At 40.6% G+C, this 22,236-nt stretch overlaps 1 protein-coding gene across 1 annotated transcript in view; it reads right to left on the bottom strand.

Moving 5' to 3' along the window:
• Positions 1-2,407: 2,407 nt before the first annotated feature.
• CDK19 (cyclin dependent kinase 19) overlaps positions 2,408-22,236 on the bottom strand; it is a 135,217-nt gene continuing 115,388 nt past the window's right edge. Inside the window, exons 7-13 of the mRNA XM_082048816.1 lie at positions 20,143-20,286; positions 19,818-19,887; positions 18,533-18,605; positions 12,855-12,952; positions 11,209-11,287; positions 6,874-7,146; positions 2,408-3,198 (exon numbers count right to left, since the gene is read on the bottom strand). Of these exons, the coding sequence (XP_081904942.1) occupies positions 3,067-3,198; positions 6,874-7,146; positions 11,209-11,287; positions 12,855-12,952; positions 18,533-18,605; positions 19,818-19,887; positions 20,143-20,286 (869 nt within the window). The 3' untranslated portion in view covers positions 2,408-3,066. The remainder of the gene's footprint in view (positions 3,199-6,873; positions 7,147-11,208; positions 11,288-12,854; positions 12,953-18,532; positions 18,606-19,817; positions 19,888-20,142; positions 20,287-22,236) is intronic.

The following is a 22,236-nucleotide window of genomic DNA, read 5'->3' as shown; positions in this document are numbered from 1 at the left end:
TGGAGAAGACAGCTCTGCCGGTGTCACCCGCCTCTCTCGGCACCGGTGTGAAACACTTTGGTGAGGGTGTAAAGGTTATGGGCAGAGACAGAACTATGAGTACTAAAGAAACTGCACAGGCAAAAAAAAAAATCATTAAAAAAATGACGTGGTCCTGGCTTCTCACGACACACTGCACAATTCACTTCTGAAAGCGGAGTATTTTGACCTCATGGGATGACCCCTGGGAAGCAAGGCTTCTTCCACCTCGACTGCCATCCATCCTGGCAACACACATCAAGCTCCCAAGCAAAGGCAAATTATTTCCCCACCAGGAAGGAACTAGAAGTGTGTGCACAGCCCACATTTCACAGCAAACACTTTTGCTTTTAATCATTCTCCTCCCAGTTGTGAGTTTGAAGGCAATGGAGAAAGTCATCATGGCTTCATGTCTGCACACAGAAGCTGGAGAGGAGCAGCGTGTGGTCATCTGCCAGACCTAACCAACGCAGAAATGCCAGTTCAGCTCAGTCGCACTAGAAACTGGAAGTTCACTCAGTTAAAGCACCTTACATTGCTGTGAAGTTTCACACTCTAAACACAGATTAATCTACACTGTGACTTTGCCTTATTGGCACAAGAGCCCACCTTAATTAACTGTACAGTAACGTGTCTCCCCGCCACCTCCTGATGTTTGTGAATTTTGGTCAAGGTAGGGAGAAGAAACGTTAGGTAACTACAATGGAAAAGACAAAAGGATTTTGAGAGAATGGAAGGGTGAAAACAAAAATTTCTCTGTCAAAGGTTAACTTCTAGAAATGTGACATTCAAGTCACAAAATATAAAACTAATATTACTTTATGGCATTGGCCAAATATCCATTAGCTCAGAGGTACCTCATCCTAACATCAGTAAGAGTGAGACATTCCACTCACAGAACACAACCACAGACTCACTGAAATAAAATAAAGGAATAATTAAAACCTGTTCTTTCAAACATGCTACTATGGTACATATTAAATGTAGCATTTCAAGGGTTACACAGTGAAAGTATCCTTTGGGAGATTATTATTCCTCAGAGCTAATTTTTTCCTTCAAATTGCTCCATTTCTTTTTCGCCACCTTCTTACCCATTTGATGACAAAAGCAGGTTTTATTTGCTTTTCCAGAGAAGCTGGGTGTTGTCAAAACCACATGATGGTAGATAGGGCCAAAGCAAGCCAACTGTTCACAAAAGGTATGAAAACAACACATCTTTGGGGGGAAAAGGGGCGCACCAAAGGTGACCTGGAGATCAAATCCAGCAGAAACATGTATGTGTCTAGCTGTGATGAAAAGCATTCTCCTCAGAGCAAACAGATTTACTCCTCTTGCTAGGTCTGACCACAACTTCAGCGTGAATGTCTATGGGTATATACAATTTTTTTTTTGCAGGGACACAGGACAGAAGAGAACAAACACACTGCTGTGTAAAACCCTGTAACATTAACTGTTTACATATAAACTCTTCTCACTTCACCTCTTCTCTGGACACCAGTTGCAGCAGCTCGCTGAGGTTACGTTGCCAGGGGTTTTCTAAATGCATTTTTCCAGGGTTTCTGCAACAAGAGCCAGCCTTATTTCTGAAGGCAAAACGAAGCCGTCCTAAATTACACGTTGTGTCTCTCTGAATAACTGTGGTTGCAGAAGTTGGACAATGATCCTCTGATTATGCTTCTGAACTCTTGCTTATTTACAGGGGATTTTCTGCCAGCTACCCATCCACTTACAGTCCTCGGGCACAAGCAAAACATGTTTGCTCTAGGGAAAAAGAAACATTTCAGTGCAATCAAGCGCATCTGGCGTAACTAATCTGGGTTAATCACAGCAATGTGAGGGACATGGAATATGCATCATAAACATGAAAAAGGAACAATTTTCAACATGCTTTTGAAACTGCACAATAATTTCTCTTAGTCATTAATTCTAACAGAAAACAAAGAAATGCACTTGTTTTCACAAGTTGTAGCATTTCTGTCACCTTTATATTTAGAAAACTGACTCAGGAATGTGAAAGAAAGCTAAATTTATAGAACTCTCACATACATTATTCAGGTGCTTAACAGAAAAACAAGCCCATCATCCACATTCCTATTGAGACGTGAGGGCAGTAAATACATTTTCCTGACTATTTTGGTGTCCAGCCTGGGAAGACATTCCATTCTTCTGTTCCAACAGATCCTGAAAGCATCTCCTTTTTATTTGACTGTCCTGGTTTCACTTAAAATAATGCTTAATTTAAAACTAGTCAGCGCATGATCACTGTGATCTCAAGAATTCAATGTGAATGAGTTAAGAAATACCAGCAATCTTCTGTTTGACGTTCAGTCCAGTAGCATGAAGCATATTTGTTGCTGCAAAGACTTGGGTGGGTTTTTTTCTTTTTTCCTTTTTCTTTTTTTAATTTTATTTTTTTTTTTTTTTTTTTTAATTTTTAAGACCTCGCCTGAAAACTAGACTAATAAAAACAGAATAGTAAAATACTCTGGAACAGTAAAATTTTGCTGTTCTTGACATCCATGAGCAAAACAGTAATATCCTGTGAAAATAACATAGTGCTTTAAAAAGGTGCAATATACCTGTATAGCTAAACGGGTTTGCCTAGTATAAAACTAATTATATACAAGCTTGAAAGCCTGGGAGTTCAAGATTTTAAAACTTTAAAATCCCATCAAAGAGATTGAAAAGACAGATTTATGGCAATCACTACAGCATAAGGAAGGTGCACCAGGAATCCTTCAAAATTCCAAAGGTTAAAGAAGTTAAGTGCTGGGTTCAGATCAGAAGGGTTCATTAGAGTAACCACAATGAAGCACATGCAAGGGCAGGGAGGAAGGAAAACTTCACGAGAATCTCCTTTATGGCAATAAAGGGACAGGGACAGGGTGGGGAAAGTCTTCAGTGAGTGAAGTTTTCCTTTTGTCATCGTGAATTTTCATTCTGCATCACAATCTGTATTTTTGGTTCTTCTCATTGTTATGAACTTCATATTGCTGGAGTCTTCTGGCTTTTAGTCCGTTCCTTTCCGAGTGCAGTCTGTCAGCTCTCTCAGTACCTGTGAGACTGGTGAGACTGGTGATACTGGGAGCTCTGCTGAGACGACGTAGAATAGCCCATTGTACTCTGGGACTGAGAAGATCCCTGAATGTTGCTTTGGTAACTCAGGCGTGAGCTGGAGTGCTGCAGAAAGAGAGAGTGGCATCAAGGGAATGAAAACCAACCCATCAGGACTATGCAGCTCAGGAAACTTTTAACCTCTCTAAAGCTCATTAAAATGTGGCTGTCGGAGAAGTTGACTAGTGGTACTGCTTGAGGTCCCATAAACCAAGTAATTTATCTGATCCGCAATCAGCCTTAACACAGCACATAAAATCCAAGCATCCAGAAGTACAGCACGTACACACCCATCTTTTGAAGGAAAAATACATAAGACACAAGAGAGAGCAGACCCGATTTCAAAATTCAGCTGTTTCTTTATCTTGCGTCTATCATTCTTTTAAGTGTTATTAATGCAAAACCAAGCTGCTAAGGCCACAAACACCCTTTCCTAGATAGGTAATACTAAATGTTACAGAGAAACAATACATTATTTTCCTGAGAAAGAGACAACCACGACCTAAGGGTTACTCAATTTATCTAAATGAAAAAATGCCCAGTAGGATAAAATAATATGATTTTAATTGAGTCCTTCAGCCTGCTGCCTTATCTACTGGAAGCAAGGACAACTGCTTAAAGATGGGCATGTGTATGTGCAATAACATAACCTCTATTTTCCTGAATGCCTTTTTTTCCCCTCCACTGTTAGCTCAGTGGTCCCCAATCTCAGCAAGTGAATCCATGGATCATTTGTGATCTCCAGCCTGTTGAATTTGCCCTTTTATTACCATATCCACTCCCTGTCCAGAATTAATTAGCTGCAATAATATAAAGCTGCAAAATAATGCAAGCTGCAAAGCCACTTTGCATGAGAAGTACTGCTCAATGGACAGGAGACTCTCTAGCAAGGTCAAACTCACCTCAATCCAGAAGAAAAGTCTACAAAACAACCCAAAACTACTTGCAGTCAGCAAACAGTTTGTTTCCAGTCAGGTTAAGTGCAGGGTCAGACAGCTAGTCAACAGAGTTCTGTCCACTGTCTAATTGATGGTTCTACTTGGCTACGTCCAAGGGTCATCAGCAAGACTGTGGCCAACAGCAATCATTTAGGAAAAGCATTAAGAACCTACATTCTGATGAAATATCAGGATTATGAATTACAGAAGGCCTCAGGAGAAGTTTGAGTTCCGAACGGAAACTCCATGGAGACAGTGGGTCTGTAATACCATCATAACCTCCACAGACCAAGAATCTGCCCCATGAAGGCAAGACCCTGGTCAGTGGTCTCCATCTAACCATTGGATACCAACCAGGTGAGCTGTGAAAGCCTCCTGACAACTTTGCAGCTGGAGGATGAAGAGCAGAAACCTAAGGCTCAGGCAGCGTAAAACACTTCTGCCCTTTATTTCTGTACATAGCTTTACACCTTCAAATTTTACATATATTGTAAAATGTACTAAACCCTAAAAATAACAGATTAATTTTTATGTGTTCTGTCTAATGCAGGAACATGAAAGTTGCTTTCAGGGTGAGGCTAACAAGAGAGAGATAACAGCTCAATCTTGCAGACCTCTGTATCTCAATATAATATCAATATAACTAATAGTTGTACACAGTAACTTCACTCATTTGTAAGTGTCAGTTTGGGAGATAACAGCTCAGCACAATGGCTTTGGAAGAGATGTCTCCCAGCAGCATGTATGCTGTTAATAACCACATTATGGCTGGCCTGCATGGTTAGCCTGTTGATGGAGTGTCTGAAACATCAAATTTGTCTTGAAATTCTGGAAGTTTTTGCAACTTCTCACAGAAAATAAAATGAACTGTGATAAATGCTATGACGTTACAGGAACTCGTTCTGGACGAAAAGCATCAGTTCACCATGCTAAGCAAAACACCCAAGGTCACATAAGGAATGCTCGGTATTAATAAAGTTCAACAAGGAATTCACACTGTCATTTGTGGAAGCAACATAGATTGAGGTTGGCGAACTACAAAAAAAATTCAAAAGAGACTTTGGATCATAAGCTTAATGAAACTCAAAGCAAAAGTAATCTTCTTCCTACATCTGAATGAGATATAACAGAGTAAAATTAATGCCATGGACTATAAGAAAGCATTAACTTGCCCATGCTTATTTTTTGCTCCACAGAAGAGAACTTGTTTTTAAAGAAGTCAGACTTGGACAAATTGCAGACATTCCTTTCTAGAACAGAAGACCATCAGTTAGAATTTAAGGGCAGATAACCAAACAGAAGTGTAAAAATGGATAATCAGGCCATACAATTTAGCAAGTGACATAAAGGAAGCATACAGACCATCCTTTTGATGCCTGTGCTGTTAAAGCTTAGAAGGAAAAAGTTGTAAGCAGCAAAAAAAAACATCTGACTGAAACAAAATGATATTTTGACTGCTAGCAACTTCTAAGGGGGAAGTTTGCCAACAATACAGAGAGCTGTATGAGGGTTTTATAATGGAGATCATCAAATGCAGCACACCAGTCCTCAAAATACAGACCGAAACAGGCCAGCCATAAATACCGTGTAGTCAGACAGCTGTAGTGATCTGTCCAGACCTCAAGCCTGTCTGGAACTTTTCAAAAAAGAAACCTACTTGTCTTTACCCTTAAATTGCCCTCAATGCCTTCATGGTAATTTGTAATTAAAAAAGTAAAACAGAAATGGGAGAAACATGTCTGGCACTGAGAAATCAATTGTCTGTGGAGAAGGTCTGGAGGGCTAAGTCAAAGCAACTCCAGATCTGAGTTTTTTAAAAGCTACTTATTTGAAGTTTAAAGCAGCCTAAAAAGACCATTCTCCAAGGTGGGAACCACTCGAAGGCTCGTAGTAGACAGAATCCCTAACATCTTTTAAAATCTGCCTTTAATATCTGCCTTTTTTCTTATTCTGCTTTTAACTCATTACTGTCTCGGCAAGTATAAACTCGCAAGTATTGAAGATCCTGGTAAGTTCAATGCTTTCTATGTTTAGTGTAAGTCACTTTTTCACTGGAAAATATAATTCTAGTAAGCAAAGACAAGTATGTAAATAAAAATAAAATTAAGTGATACCGCTTTTACTTATGAATGCTACTGTGCTGGCAAACATCAAATCTGTTCACCTTCGGTCACATTAGAAACCACGTGTGTCTCTGCGCCCTCCTTCGGCATGAATCATACTGAGGAACCAAAACAGCATTCCTGTGCTAACATGCATTTTTTATTTTACATTAGAAGTAGACTTAGCAAGATATTAGAACAGACTACAGATCCACCCCATACATGGGATGATATGAGGTTAAATGAAGCAGGAATCAAATGAGAGAGCCCCGTTCTAACTTTGATTCTGTTTCTCAGGACCTTGTCAGATCTGCATCTTGCAGGAGGATTTGATGTTGCAAAGAGCTGAGTATCTGGAACTTGATCTAATGCAGCACTTACGTGCACGAAATAGTTCCACTGGCTTCAATAAGACTAATCTGAAACATAAAGTTAAACATATATTCAAGTGCTTTCCTGGTGTGGACTAATCTGCAACGCTTTATAAGGTGCAGTAGATACAGCTCTTACTGGTATTCTATCAAAAATTACTAACCACAGAACAAAACCTCTAAACCCACATTTTTGTCTAATATATCACAGCACGACAGCTCAGGTTACAAGAGAAATTCATTAAAACATGATCTGTTCTTGCAGTGGAGAAGGGTAAAAACGACATTTTGGCCCTACAGTATCAGAAGCAGCAAAAATCCAAGAGGTACCTGATAATCTGAAGGCATGACAGGCCCGCCTGAGTTAGCGCCTGAAGGCCCTATGCGTGGTTTCTTGTTGGGAGGCACCTGGTTGAGGCTGGAGTCTTGGCTGTGCTGGAGCCCTGTGCCCGCGCCCCCTCCTCCCGTGCCGGCACCCCCGGCCGTCCCGTTGGTCTGGGTGCTGTTCTGCTGCTGCGGCGGCTGCGGCTGCTGTGGTGCTGCCTGCGCCTGCTGCTGCTGAGGTGCTGTTTGCTGCTGATGTTGGTTCTGCTGCTGTTGATTCTAGGGGAAGAAGCGACATGAGAGGGTCACTCGGCTCTGATCTAGGCTGGGAGCTTTATGGAGTTGCCCACCCCAGTGCCACCATGCCTGTGGAGGACGCAAATCTTGACAGGCAAACACAGCACGGCTGTGTGTCGGGAGAAACACGTCCTCTGTACCCTCTTGCATACTTTGTGGGGGTCGCTCATTTGTGGTCATTTTGGTTTTTTTAACAGAGGGTGGTGGAGCACTGGAACGGGCTCCCCAGGGAGGTGTCATGGCCCCAAGCCTGACAGTGTTCAAGAAGAGACCGGACAAGGCCCTCAGACACATGGTGTGAACTGTGGGGTTGTCATATGCAGGGACAGGAGTTGGACTTGATCCTTGTGGGTCCCTTCCAGCTCAGGACATTCTATAATAACGCCAGCTAGATTAAAACTGGAAGGACAGTCTAGTGCCTCCTACAGCTAGTGAAACACAGAGAGTAGGATGGAAGGAACCATTTATAAAGCAGTAATTGCCTAAAACTGACTGAATCAAAACCCCCAAAATTTCACTTGTGCTCAGTGGCAGATGTGGTGAACCACAGTAAACTATTCCAAGTGCTTCAACAGCCTTCTTCACTCAGAATCAAAACCACTTTTCAAACTTTCACTAACAAAATTTCACATTATGATAACCCAAAGGAGGTTGGCATCATTACTGCCAGAAAGGTAAGCAAATCGACACCAGAGAAACAATACCATTTCTTCCAGGTTGTGAAGAAATTCTGTGGCAGAACCAAAAATGGGTTTCATTACCATTTTATGTCTCCTGTGCTTTTAAGTACCTTGTAATGAGTAGTATGTTGGGAATACAGTCTAGAATGGTGCACTAGGTATAGGACTAGGTATAGGGTCAGAAAATCTTATTGGAATAGCAGAAAAGTGAAAATTGACCAGAAACAAATAGTTGAATGCAAAAGAGGAGGAAACAACAGAAGGAAGAATCTGGCAAGGGAAGGAGAAGACTAGCAAAGCAAGAGGAGGCAGGCAAGTAAGATGACCTTGGGACCTGGCAGGAAGAAAGACAAAGAGAAAAGTACCACAAAAGGGAGAAAAAAAATTAAGAGGGGGGGACACAAGAGCAAAAGACATTGTGCTATTCTGGCTTCAGAGGGTTAAAGCAAGTACTAGTGAACAGAGGGAAGGAGTGCGACTCTGCCCTCCGTGGTGGGACAGTTGCAAGGAAAGACCACCCATGTGTAAGCTTTTGAGCACCAGGGATGGCTCCTCCATCCAAGCACTGAGGCACATAACAGAATCGCAAAGAAAAGCAATTTCACTCCAAATGTGAGACATATTACTTGTTAATCACAGAAAAAACCTACAGATGTAATGGTTTGAATTAAAAAGCTTTACTGCTCTCCCCCCTCCAATACACTGTATGAAATAGTTCAAGACAGTCTTTTTTTTTCCTAGGATATCTGCTTCTATAATTATCAAAGCTTTGAGTATGGCAGTCTTTTATAAAAACCTGACTTTATTAGTTTCTCAGAAATCATGACAACCAGTTACCACTAGCAGAAAAGTCTTGATGCCCCCAATCACCAAAAGGCATTTAGTTACCTCCGAGAAATGACAGAAAACATCTGTATCTATGCCATTCATCACAACAGTCTCCCAAGATACATTTAGATCAAATCTGCAATGATGTATTTATTAAACATTACAAAGCAGCCTTGCGTCTTCAAGTACTTAGAGATGGTTTGAATTTCCATTTCACATTTAGCAAAACCAATGAAGTATCCTCCTGCTTGTAGTCCTCAAAGCTCAGTTAGGTTCTGTTTCTCAGGAAATTTAAACTTCAATAATTTTTAAAGTTAATCAAGCCAGCTTGTAAAGAAAAATTGTTAAGAAGCAATTTGTCTTTTCATAATGGTTTGAGCTTCACTTATACAAACAAACACCAATAACTAAGGTGGTATTTGTGCTAGAATTCTGAAAATTGTCTTTTCATAGGGATGTTTGGATCTGAGGTAGTTGTTACTGTGAGAGCTGACTGCAATTTTGTTACGTGCAGACAAATATTGAAGGAACTCTCACAATTAAAGACAAGGGTTTGTCGTAGGTCCCCTGTTTTGTGCTTTGGATATTAGCACAAAATCTACCTGACTAGTCTGAGCTTGCTCTTCTGTGCAGCTACTGCTGCTGCTGCCTGGGCAGAGACCCAGCTCTGCTCTGTCAGACTCCAGCTGGGCTCTCCCAGCACCACCTGAGCGCACAAAAACAGCTCATGCAGCAAAAACACTGTCCTCAGGTCGGTCTAGTTCATGGTGTTTCCTAAATGAATAAACTTGTAAAAGGTCTACAGTTAGTAACATATTGCCACCTGTCACCTCTCAGGTACAAATTACCAAAAGAAAGCTTGGGTCCTACCTAGAAACCAACCCAGTAGAAACTTGCCTAACAGAATCTGAACAAGAAAAGAATCTTTTTACTTTGTTTTACAAACACTCATTTTAGTTTTGATGACTAACAGTTAACCATTTCCAAGAATGGATGCTTACATTAAAGGTTATCCAATTCAGGTATAAGTTCCAATTAAACAGACTCAGAAAACTAATCTAGGTTTCCAAAGGACTATAGAGACATTTATGGTTTTAAAAACAAACCACAAACTAACGCTATTAAAAGCAAAAATCTTTTCTACTTGCAACATTATTATCAAGAAACAAAACACGGCACGGATCCAACTTCCAGAATACCCTTTACCTTCAAATTTTCTACACTGTGGGAACACATTCAATGAGTAATGTGTGACTTATATTACTTAAATGGTCTGAAAATAAGTTTAATTTGGAGTGTACATAAATATGTCACTGTCCCAAACAATCTCAAAGACCATTTATATAATGGATGTTTTGAATATAAACATGCCATTGTTTCCCACCCACCAACACTCCCAGGAAAAAACACATATTTACTTTTAGATACACTGACTTAACAAAAGCCAGAGTCATTTTGTGTCCTCTTTTTGGGAAAAAAACCCCAAAAAACAAAAAACCAAACCCAAAACTATCTGGACACAAAATTCCAGGATGTTACCACTTGTTCTCGGTACAGAAGAATCTACAATATCTGTTCTAAAAACAAAACTTGCTGTTTCAAATGTACTGTCATACGTTTACTTTTAAATTTAGCTACTTTCTCATGTTACACAGAAAATCTGAAAACAGAAAATGCATCTAGTCAAATGGTCATTCCAAAAGAGTAACACCCCACGTAGTCCTCAGATAATTACAGTTTAAGGCTGTTTTCTTCACATTTTGCTAGCTGTAGCTTACTGTTGGTGTCTCGCTGTACACTTTTAAGTGAAAATAACAAGCTGTATTGTCTACCCTTCACAGGATGGGGCAATCACTGCGGTCACATAGCGCAGCTGAGCTACACGCACAAAGCAGGTCAGATTATGTTGCAAACACACCAAAATTTACTGTGCACACAAACAAGTTCTTGCCCATGTCTACAGGGCTATGGGAAAGGGAGTATTCAGAGCAGATTGTTGCTACCAGAACATTTCATTGTCCTTATTGCTCCTTTGTCTGAGGGCCCTTAAAACACGATCAGGAAACCGCATGCAGAGGGATGAAATGTTCTGATGTAGTGCCAGAAGCAGGCTGCCACTATTGATTTGAGACCCTGACAGCCACCTACTTTCAAATGTCTGGATATATGCCAGTCATACAATGGAAATGCCATTCTTTTCATGTGATCACAATGTATTTTCATCATGCGATGCTGGAGGAGGTACCAAGGTCCTCTTGGAAGGATGGCAGCTGAAAGCAAGCTACTGTTGACAGACCAACCCGTCCAGCTCATTCCCCACAGGTCAGGACAAACTGTGCTGCTGATACCGCCTGAGACGCTCCGACGTCATCTGATACTTCTAATCTGCATGGGAAGCAGTTTTAAGAGAGCCTTGCCTGGAGAACAGATTTTGGGTTAACTCTTCATGTTTCATTATTTTCAACTGGTAGCACCATGAGTCTTCCTTATTGCATACTTAAAAGAAAAAGGAAAAAAAATGGTGTTTTTTTAATACCTTATCCCCTTTCTCTTCAGGTTCATCTTCATTGAGGAATTCTCTTTTAGGATATGGAATCTGACAGCCAGCAAATACACTGAAACACAGTCAACAGTAAATACTCAACAAACATGTACACATTACACACATTTACTTCATGCTATATTAAAACCAAGTTATATTAATATGCTATATTAATAACACAATTTAATTTTTTGTATTTCATGAGTCCTGTTTCCATAAGTGAGCAACACTGTGAGCACCCAAGATAGCAGCAGATACCAGCAGTCAGGTGCTGATCATAATGTCAGATCTCTTTGCTGTTGGCATGAGGCCATCATTTAGAAATCATGGCATGGTTGAGCATGCCCAAAAGCCAGAACGACCACTTGTTGATCCAGATGGCAAAATGAACAAACACGGTGTCAGAGGTTCCACAACACCTAGTTGGAACATGCATGGCTCACTGAACAAAGAGCCCGATCCGAAGAGTGTTCATGTCTTATGAACTCACCTTGGCTTACAACAGGCTTAAATATATTTGCCAATCACAGCTGCAGAGTTACTTTCAATTAGCTTCTCACGTCTTATTTAGAGAAAAAGAGATAGCTTTTAAATTCAGCTGGTTAATAGGATTTGGAACATTCCTTAATGTTTATGGCAGAGACTTTATCATAATGTTACCCTGTAATCCATGGGGAGCTATAGCTCTACACAGGATACTATCAGATAAACACTAGATAGAAAACTACTGGTAGATATGACCACTATCAATTCCTTAGATTTCTGTGCCAGCATTCAGAATTGCTAAAGGCATTTACAATACAATAAATGTGACATGATTTTTTAAAGTGTGTAAACAGTTCCTAATCTAGCTGCTAAGTAGTGTTTGGCTTATCCAAACAGAGAAAGAAAGGAAAAAAAAAACCCAACTAGTCTCAGCTAGACTCCTTTTACACTCCAGTGGCTGTTGCCTCCTTTTAGTGTTGCCTGCTAGCTGAGGAAGCAGTGAAAGCACAGGTGGAAGATTCCCTGCATCCAGCTCCTGTGAACCATAATGCTATGAACCACCATGCTTCTGAAAACAAAGTCAGCCAGTAGGAACTGAATATATCTTCTGAATTTTTCATGACAGTAGAATATATAGAGATATAAAATCTATACTGTCAAGTCTTCTGAACAAGGGACCTGTGGGATTTTTGGCAGACACGGGTCTCTTCACCCTTCTCTCCTCATACTGCTACTGGGTACAGGAGGGCACAGGAAGGGGCTGTAGGTCAGAGAACTCTCCTAGTCCTAGGGAGAGGCCCAGTGACACCGGGCAATGGAGAACAGGGCTCTGTGAGGCTGTGTAAGGCAGAACAGAACAGGGCACAGATTAATTCTCTCAATACTGCAGTAACACTGTCACACTAGCTTTGGTAGTACATTCAGAATTAAAACACTAGTGTGGTACTGGGTTATTGTCCATGACGACTTAGTTCTGGCACCAGCAGATGCAGACACTTCGGTACTACACTAATAGCTTCTACTGACCATGCCTGAGGTACTGCTTCTTGTGGATACAGCTAGGTATCTGTGAATTTTTCAGCCATCATCTCATTTCAGGGATTAGCATTTAGCAGAAAGACACTTCTGAAGAGCACAGAAGCGGGAATACATACTCTGATGTAGGCAGAGGATCCTCTTGAAAGTAGGGGTCCTGCAAGGCCTGCTCTGAGGTAATTCTCTTTGTAGGGTCCATAGTAAGAAGCTTCTGAAGCTGCAAAGCATAACATTGAAAACAGCAAAAAGTTTATAGAACTATCATTTTTCTAACTATGATTTATATGTCTTGGATTGTGGATTGTTAATTATTTGTGGCTTATCCAGACAAGCCCAAGTTAGCATTTCTTGTTCAGAAAAGTTTCCAAGAACTAGCATGTACATCCATCAAAGCACTGTGGTTGTGAAATACTTCTCACGTAAGAACTACAGTTATCAGGCAATGTAAATTGCTAAGGCTGAACCCCTGTGCTAAAGTGACACTAAATGCAAGTACTACAGGTTCATAAGGCATAATTTCTAAATAATGGTGTTTCGTTGCAGTACATGTATAGATTTTATAATGTTCTGTACTGCTGATGCAACAGGAAAAAAGTGTCAGAAGAGAGTGAATGTGATCAGGGCTCTCCATATCGCTTTAGGGACAGAAACAATAAATCTTCATCTCTCGTGCTGGTGTCATTCACCAGTCAGAACCCTCTGCCACTCACGCAAGTTCCCAATCCCAGTCTGATTGGTACTGAAATGAGAAAGAGGAGGAGCAGACCCTTCCTAGTAACCTTTCTTCCTTGCTAGGAGGAAAGCAATAATAAATTTATTAGCTAGAATGCTGTTGACTGCAGCAGGCTTTAAAATAGGATTAGAATATATTAGTCATATAAAACAGGTATTACAGGGATAATGTGCCATTTCTAGTTATTTATTTATCACATTCTGATAAAGTCACAGTAAGAGATTTGGTTGCTCAAATTACATCATACAGGATCCTGCTCTCATACAATACTCTCGTAATTCAAGTCAACAGTGAAAATTAAACTCCTTCTGCAGAGGGCATCTTAGTTCAAACTCTGTCTTCAAGATCTCCAACAAAAAAATCCCTGGATATTCAGCAAAAGAATGCGATTTTGGTATGGATGTTTGGGACTTTTTGTTCCAATAAATCAAAAATCTGATATACAATTCTATAGCTATGGTAAACAGCTTCAGTGAAAGCACACATGCTTATCAAGAAAGATAGTTCTGTGTATTTCCTTTCTCAACAGTTAATCCTAATTTGTAGATAAGGTCTTAGCAAATTCTCTGTACTTTTGCCACTTCCTTCCCTCCTTAAACCCATACTTTATGTGCCATAGACCCCAACAGACTGACAACACATCAAAGAGTCACTTGGACTGTCACACCATCTATCAGTTCACTTGAAACCAGCTCCTGAATTGACTCCTGCATCTTGTCCAAAAAAACACATCGAGATGGTCCTGCATTGCACACACCTAGAGAGTTTGCATGGCACACTTATTTACTGTGTTGTCAGACAGCCCTTAACCCTATGTTTCCCGTGTACCTTGACAAAATTCAACCTGAAATGTGCTACCAGCTCTCTACACAGTGACCTCACATGTAACAATGAACACAAGACAATATTTGGCATCTTTATTTCAAATCACCAACTCTCCCTATGTGTAAAATTTTTGTTAGTTTTAGTGGCTTGTGACACCATTACAGGTGATACAAATTTATTCTCCCCTGTTCCTCCATAGTGACAAACACTCACAGAATGTTAGGGATTGGAAGGGACCTTGAAAGATCATCTAGTCCAATCCCCCTGCCGGAGGGGGGTTGAGGTTACACAGGAATGTGTCCAGGTGGGTTTTGAATGTCTCCAGAGTAGGAGACTCCACAACCCCCCCGGGCAGCCTGTTCCAGTGCTCTGTCACCCCACTGTGAAATGTGTTCTGTATAAGGCAACTACTGGTCTTTGGTATCAAATGTGGTCATGGACAGAAGAGTACAGGGCATCAACCTCTGTCCCCTGGACTCCTTCCTCAGAACTGGTTGCTGCAATACTAGTCAAGAGAAAGCTCCTCCAACTTCTGCCATATAGCACCTTCATCACAAGCTGGCTCCAAATGTGACCTATATTCTTCATTATTCAAAGATAAGACTGTTGTATCACAGCAGAAGACCTATCTAGAAGATGTTTGACCTTTTAATGATGTACTCATGCCCTTAGTAATCCCCCTCCACCCCAGAGGTGTTACCCCCTCCACCCATTCCAGGTGTTACCACACATAACATCACTCCAAGTAAGATAACCTGCCTATCAGTGATGCTACTGTGAACCAACTTTCTTTGACAAAGTCTGTTTTTCTGTAGCTTCTGTTGCTCCTAAAAAAGTGAATAAAAATGTCTGGATACATTTTTTTTTTCAGCGTAGCAGCTCCTACCACAATATAGAAATCCTGTGAGACTGGGCTTCATCAGTCTCATACTTCTCAGCAGCTCTCAAGATTGCTCATTGTCAGGCTCTACTGGCCTGACACAACAGCTATAAATACTATGCTTGTAACTTTCCCAGTACAGTAAGAACAGATGCCTCTTCCTGGATGGAAAACATTCTGCCCCTCGTGTAGCTACTAACATTCAATGTCAATCAGCAGAACAGCACAAAATGCTCCTCTTTGTCAAGAATCACTTGCTGTCCTGCACTGGTCTACTTGATGCCACATTTTCTCCATGCATCGCACTTTCTGTACTCATTAGCGTGAAGTCTTGACCAACAAAAGTTACAAAGTAGATGTGCTCTGAGATCACCTTGCAAGATGGAGGTTACCTCAAAAAAATAACAACTACTTTGGATATGAACAAGGAGTTTTAGGGAGTCTGCTTCAGCATACATGTACCTCCAAGCTCATTAGCAGACACATTTCTAGTATCTTGATTTGGGAGAGCAAAGCACACCTTTTCTTCAAGATCTGCTGGGTTTTAGGATCTTTCACAATATAAGGCAGGAACTGAGCCTCTTGGCTACAGCATGGCTGTGGCAATTTAGGTACATGGACCTCCTCGGTGCAGTAATGAGGGGCTAAGATAATTGCCCATGACTCTTATGCAGAGCTCTGGGAGACTGACCTATTTGAGTCCAGTCTCCATATCTGTGATTGATGACTAAACCACCATTATCCATCTCTAATTACAAAAAGTGAGAAAAAAATGACTCAGAGAACCTACCTTTCTAAGCGAACTGTCTTCATGATGTTCAGAAACAGCCCTTAGATTTCTGGATATCCCAGTTCTCATCCTTACAATCATATAGGGGAATACATAGGTAGACAACTATCTGTTTCTTCAGTCACCCTGTAATAACTTATTTTCACTACTTCTCCATCATATAAAGTTCCATTATTTCTATGTATATAAACATACATCCTATGCCATATATTTTGCCACCCTATGGTTAGTTTTATGTTCTTTACAGATCTGGTCAATATTGCCCCCTGGAAAAGTAGCCTACCCACTCAAGATGACTCTAAACTTAGTGTTCATAGCTTTGACAAATTTGCCATATGAGCTAACAGCAACCTACCTGCTTCTTTGCCTTTCCACCAGGCTTTCTGGTGGCTTCCACCCTTAGTGGGAAAACAGAGGGAAATTCAGATGCTAACTAATGAGGTCTCTTATGATTGTTGTCTTTTCAGTTCGACTCTTCCTCCTGATCATTCCAGTATGTGCCCAGTAAGTTGAGTTTCAGAAATTTTAATTATTTTTTCTTGAAGTCTCACACTTCTTATGTCTAAGAGCAAATCTTTGTCAGGATCTAGAGAGAAGACTGCTAAGCTGAATCTGTAACTAGTGATGATAACCCTGATAGTCTTCATGTTTGACCAACCTGATAGCCTTCTACGATGGTATGACTGGCTGAGGAAATGAGGGAAGAGCAGTGGATGTTGACTACCTTGACTTCAGCAAGGCTTTTGACACCATCTCTCACAAACTCCTCATAGGCAAGCTCAGGAACTATGGGCTGGATGAGTGCATGGTGAGATGGATCATGAACTGGCTGGATGGCAGAGCTCAGAGGGCTGTAATCAACGGTGCAATGTCTGGTTGGAGGCCTGTAGTTAGTGGGGTTCCCCAGGGGTCAGAGTTAGGTCCAGTCCTCTTCGACTTGTTCATCAATTACCTGGATGAAGAGACTGAGTACACCCTAAGCAAGTTTGCTGATGATACCAAACTGGGAGGAAGGGCTGACACACCAGAAGGCTGTGCGGCCATTCAGCGAGACCTGGACAGGCTGGAGGACTGGGCAGAGAAGAATGTCATGAAGTTCAACAAGGGCAAGTGTAGGGTCCTGCACCTGGGGAGGAATAATTCCAGGCACTAGTACAGGTTAGGGGCAGACCTGCTGGAAAGCAGCTTTGCAGAGAAGGACTTGGGAGTTCTGGTTGAGAACAGGTTGACCATGAGTGAACAATGTGCCCTTCTGGACAAGAAGGCCAACGGTATCCTGGGGTACATTAGAAGAAGTGTGAACAGCAGGTCAACCCTTGACTCTGCCCTGGTGAGACCACATCTGGAGAACTATGTCCAGTTCTGGGCTCCAGTTTAAGAAGGGCAAGGAATTACTGGAGGGAGTCCAGCAGCAGGCTATGAAGACGATTAGGGGCCTAGAGCACCTTTCTTATGAGGAGAGATAGAGAGTTGGGTGTGTTCAGCCTGGAGAAGGCTGAGAGGGGATCTCATCAATGTTTATAAATATCTCAAGGGTGGATGTCAAGAGGATGGGACCAGACTCCTTCCAGTGGTGCCCAATCATAGGATGACGGGGCAACAGGCACAGACTGAAGAGCAGGAGGTTCCATCTGAATATGAAGAAAAACTTCTTTACTTGGAGGTTGTCAGAGCACTGGAACAGGCTGCCCAGAGAGGTCGCGGAGTCTCCTTCTCTGAAGACATTCAAGACTTGCCTGGACATGTGCCTGTGCAATCTACTCTAGGGGAACCTGCTTTAGCAGATGGGGTGGACTAGATGATCTTCAGAGGTCCCTTCCAAACCCAACCATTCTGTGATTCTGTGATGGAAACAGACCACTAGAACTCAAGCTGCACTAAAAGACTCATTACAGAGACTCCCTTTTCACTTTGAACTTCATTCCTAAATTTAGACAGCACTAAGTCATCACAGAGGCATCCAGAAATGATGCTGTATTAGACACAGCAACCCTGTAGTCACTTACAATGAATGACTCAACTAGGTAACCAGCAAATACATGTTTAGAGATACTGTTTGGAATCACCCACAGAGCAGGGGTGGACTATCATTAGAGGCAAGAAATAAAAAATAAAGAAAAAAAAAGAAAGAAAATTACTGCAGGAAATAATTACATTTCTTCAAGATGTTTTGCCACATGCACATTCATTTTCCTTTGCTCTTCTCTTTCTTCACAAAATTCTTTAGCTCTTGGGAGCCTTTGATAGCTCTCTGAAACAAAATGGACTCAAGGGATATATAACACTCATTTTCTTATTTGCACAGCAGACCTAAGGGTAAGGCTGGATATACAAGTGCCTTGCAGATCTTAATTAGATAAAAGCTTCAGATGTTGAATACCAGAAGTTTAAGAACACCCTCAGCGTGAATATATATGAAGAAAACAAATCTCAAAAATGGCCAGTTAGTGATAACTTGCTTTCTTTAATGTTGGTGTTCATTAGAATGAAATGGAGGAACAGACACAGATATCACCATCAGAAATGCATTTAATTCCTATTATCATAGTGACTCTCAGGTTGTACTTACCAAAAGAAAAACTTTGCTGTCAGGCTTGACTTTGTGTTTCTCCATGTATTTTATGAGGCTACTGTTGGCATATCTGAAAAATACAGTTAAACAAAGACATTTCTGAAATAATACAGCATTAAGAATATGGAACTGCACCAAGCGATCACAAAACCATTTACCAGTCCTTATTAAGTAAAGCATAAAAAAAACTGCTGTCAGAAAAAATGTCAGATATTTATCTAGCAGTTGACACTCTAAGTGTGACACTCTAAGCTTTTCACTAACAGTAATAGTATCAAATGTGTACAGATTATTTCAGTGGAACATGCAGCTTTTATAGTATATAGATAAGTTGTTGATATGGGCATATGACAAAGAAAATCAAACTTTATACGCTAGTTTTCTAAAGCAACTCTGCCACAGAAAGCATACAGCAGTTTGTAACAGCACAACAACTAAGCTATTAAGCTGTTTCCAGTTGCAATTTGGCAGAGCAATTACTTTACCATTCTGTCTCCTTGACCGCAACCTGCAGCAAACCACACAGTCCTTATAGTTCCCTAGTTCAAAAATGTCAAATATGCATGATCTATTCCTTGCCTTTAATCTACAAATCCACAGGATACCTATAGCCATTTTCAGAAGGAAGAACCTTCAAGCACAGACAAGCTTCATATCTTGTCTAAAGCCAGTGTAATGAATCCATGGCAGAGCAGGAAACAGAATCTAAAACTCCTGAATTCCTGTCCTCTGCCTTACAACTGAATCTACGTTGCTCCTTACACCCTCTGATCTATCACCACCACTTGACTAATTGAGACAAAGCACCAGGAAACACTAGTAGTGGAAAATTCCCAGACCCCAGATAGGCTTTGGATCACAACCTATTGACACATCACCTTTCACAGGAATTTCTGCCCTCTGCTTTACTGTCTCCACGTATCTGCTGGTCAAAAGGACCAGGGAAGTGCTTCCCTATTTTTTCCCTCTCACAAAATGGATGAAGTAACAGCAAATAAAGTGGTTTAACCAAGCTCATTTGTCTGTGCCTGCCATAGATTAAATGGCACTTACAAGGACCCCTTCTAGGGAAATGAGGAGGCCACTCAGTTGATGCTTTTAACAAGCAGCTGAGGCAAAGAATACCAGTCAAGCAAAACAGCTAGTTCAAAACAGATCAGCTGTCACAGTGTGAACCCAAACACTCCAGAGTCCCCTCCTCAAAAAGGCAGAAATTGCCTTCGATTCTCTGGCTATCTGCTGCACTCACTGAACTGTTGTTGCATTAATTATTGTCACTTACGTTGTTCTCCTGAAATCTTTCTGAAGAGTTGGATATTCTGGCATCTTCCTTATGTCTTCCCAGTCTTTGTCTTTGGTGGAGGGGGAAAAAAGGAGAAGCATTTACAACTCTCAAAGTGTAGTTTAAGTAATACATGAGAAGAAACAACAACAACAGCCATTTGACTTTCTGTTTTTTGGCCAGTGCAATTGTTCCATAATTGTCAGCGTTTTCAAATCCGTCAGACTGACATCATCTTCATAACTACACAAACAACTCATCATTTCCTACAGAAAAAAATCAACTCAGTTGCATTACATCTGACGCTTTAATGAAAATAAATTACCTGCAGGGAATCCCATTACACTGAAAATGCGATCTAGCTGGTCGTGATGAAAAGGATTACTTGTTTTGATGTCCTCCTGACGACAGTGAAATATAGGTTCTGAAGTCAATAGTTCAGCAAATATGCAACCAATTGCCCAAATATCTAAGAAAGAAAGGGGATAATGAATGCAAATTTACTGTATTTTGTCACTCTGTTATTTGTTTATGCACAATTTCTCAACAACCTCTATAAACACAGAAAGATAAAATGCCTCACCATACAATCACATACAGTACTTTAAAAATAATGCATTAATATATTAGATTTTAAAAGTGTAAAATGTGGACACAGATGTTTTTTTCAGTCAAAGTGAGAGTCTTCAAAATCTTTTTCAAGCTGTACACGGGCAGTCCAGAACTTATTCACAGTTATGGCAGAAACCTATGTAATATTTGCTGATGACACAGCTTAAAGGGGATTTAACTGACCATCAACACTAAACGATAAATCCTCCATAAAGATACACTGAAATCAAAGTTCTATCACATATTTCAGAATGATTAAAAACAGATAATTTATAACCAAATAAATACTAATAAGGAAAAGACTAATGACACACGTTCAGCCAAATAGTGGAGGCTAGTTAAAATGCAGAAACAAGATCCTAACTTCGATCGAGAGTAGAAGAGTAATTACCCAACTTAAAAAAATCTCCTACTTGACAACTGACTCCCACTGGAACAATACCAGAATTGACTCATCTACATCTCATGTATCTACAGAAAACAACAGCATGATATACTGATGTTTTAGGGAAATAACTTATATTCATGAATTTATCATTAACATGTTTTTCAAAATTAAATCTGTTGTGGACAAGAGCATTTATTTTGTTTTCAGGAGAAGAAATTTCTAGATTACATGTACTCAGCCTAGTTACTATTATCACCAGCCACCTTAGTGTTCTGTATGGCCCAAATGCTTTATTATTCATCTTAAAATGAAAGTGTGGATTTGTCAGCGAGAAGGTGGTTACTAGCAGAAAATAAATGGATTGACAATGGATTTACAGATACGTGTCTGGGATATAACTCTGGAAAAGATGTTGAGATCAAACAGATTAGGAACATAGACTGCTGAATACAAGAGTGTGAAGACTTGCTTAGTAGCTGAGATTAAACTAGATGACACTGGGAAACCGTTTGGATTTTATCAAATTTAATATCATAAATACAGAAAACAATTTCCCCCTATTTTATAGGTTTAAGACAGGAGTGTCAAACTCATTTTCACCAGGGGCTACATCAGCCTTGCGGCTGCCTTTCAAAGGGCCGAATGTACTTTTAGGACTGTATAAATGCAACTACTCCTAAAATGTAACTACAGTTACATGGTCTAAGAGATTAAAAATTACCTTATCGGAGTTCGGTGTTTTTTTGGAATTCAGACTAAAGAGAACACCAAGAAAAGCCTCTGATTTGTTACCTGCATGCAACTAATGCGAGACTCAGAAGCCCACCTGCTGTCAGTGGGGGTGGTTGGCCCAGGCTGCGTGGGAGATGTGCTCCGCTGAAGAAAGAGAAAAGTGTGGCTCTCCTCATTGGTTTATGTAGGGAAGGAAAAAAGAGCCATCACACTCTCTTGACCAAAAGAGGTCAGTTCCGTTTCGACTGTGTTACAGGTGTGGAGCTGTGGGTGTCCCAATTTATACGCTTTTCTCTCCGCTCCCCTTACAGGAAAGTCTGATAACATTTCATTCGTATTTCACAGTTTCGACAGGGTATAACTTGCTCTGTGCATTACATCACTTTCTCAAGGTTTCATCTTCCTTTCATTTTCTTATTAGCCTTATCGGCATGAAAACAAGATCTTTAGCTCTTGAGATTTTATCTGCTCAAGCAGCTAATGCAGCATATTAATCAAAATTCCTGCCTGGGTAGTAGGCATAAATTATCTACTCCAGCATAGCAATCACTATTTGAAGAATGGCATCTTCCTTTAACAGTATCTACTCACTCTTTTTCATACTAGATAGCAAACCATTTTGGAGATGTTTTTTCTAGAGGCCAAAGGGCTTGTAGCCCTCCTGGTTTTCATGGCTTTCTGCCGTGC

This window comes from Streptopelia decaocto (assembly GCF_964273445.1).
Source record: "Streptopelia decaocto genome assembly, chromosome: 3".
NCBI classification, from domain to species: domain Eukaryota; kingdom Metazoa; phylum Chordata; class Aves; order Columbiformes; family Columbidae; genus Streptopelia; species Streptopelia decaocto.
The sequence above is the reverse complement of the archived record's forward strand: the minus strand, read 5'-3'. Positions and strand labels throughout refer to the sequence as shown.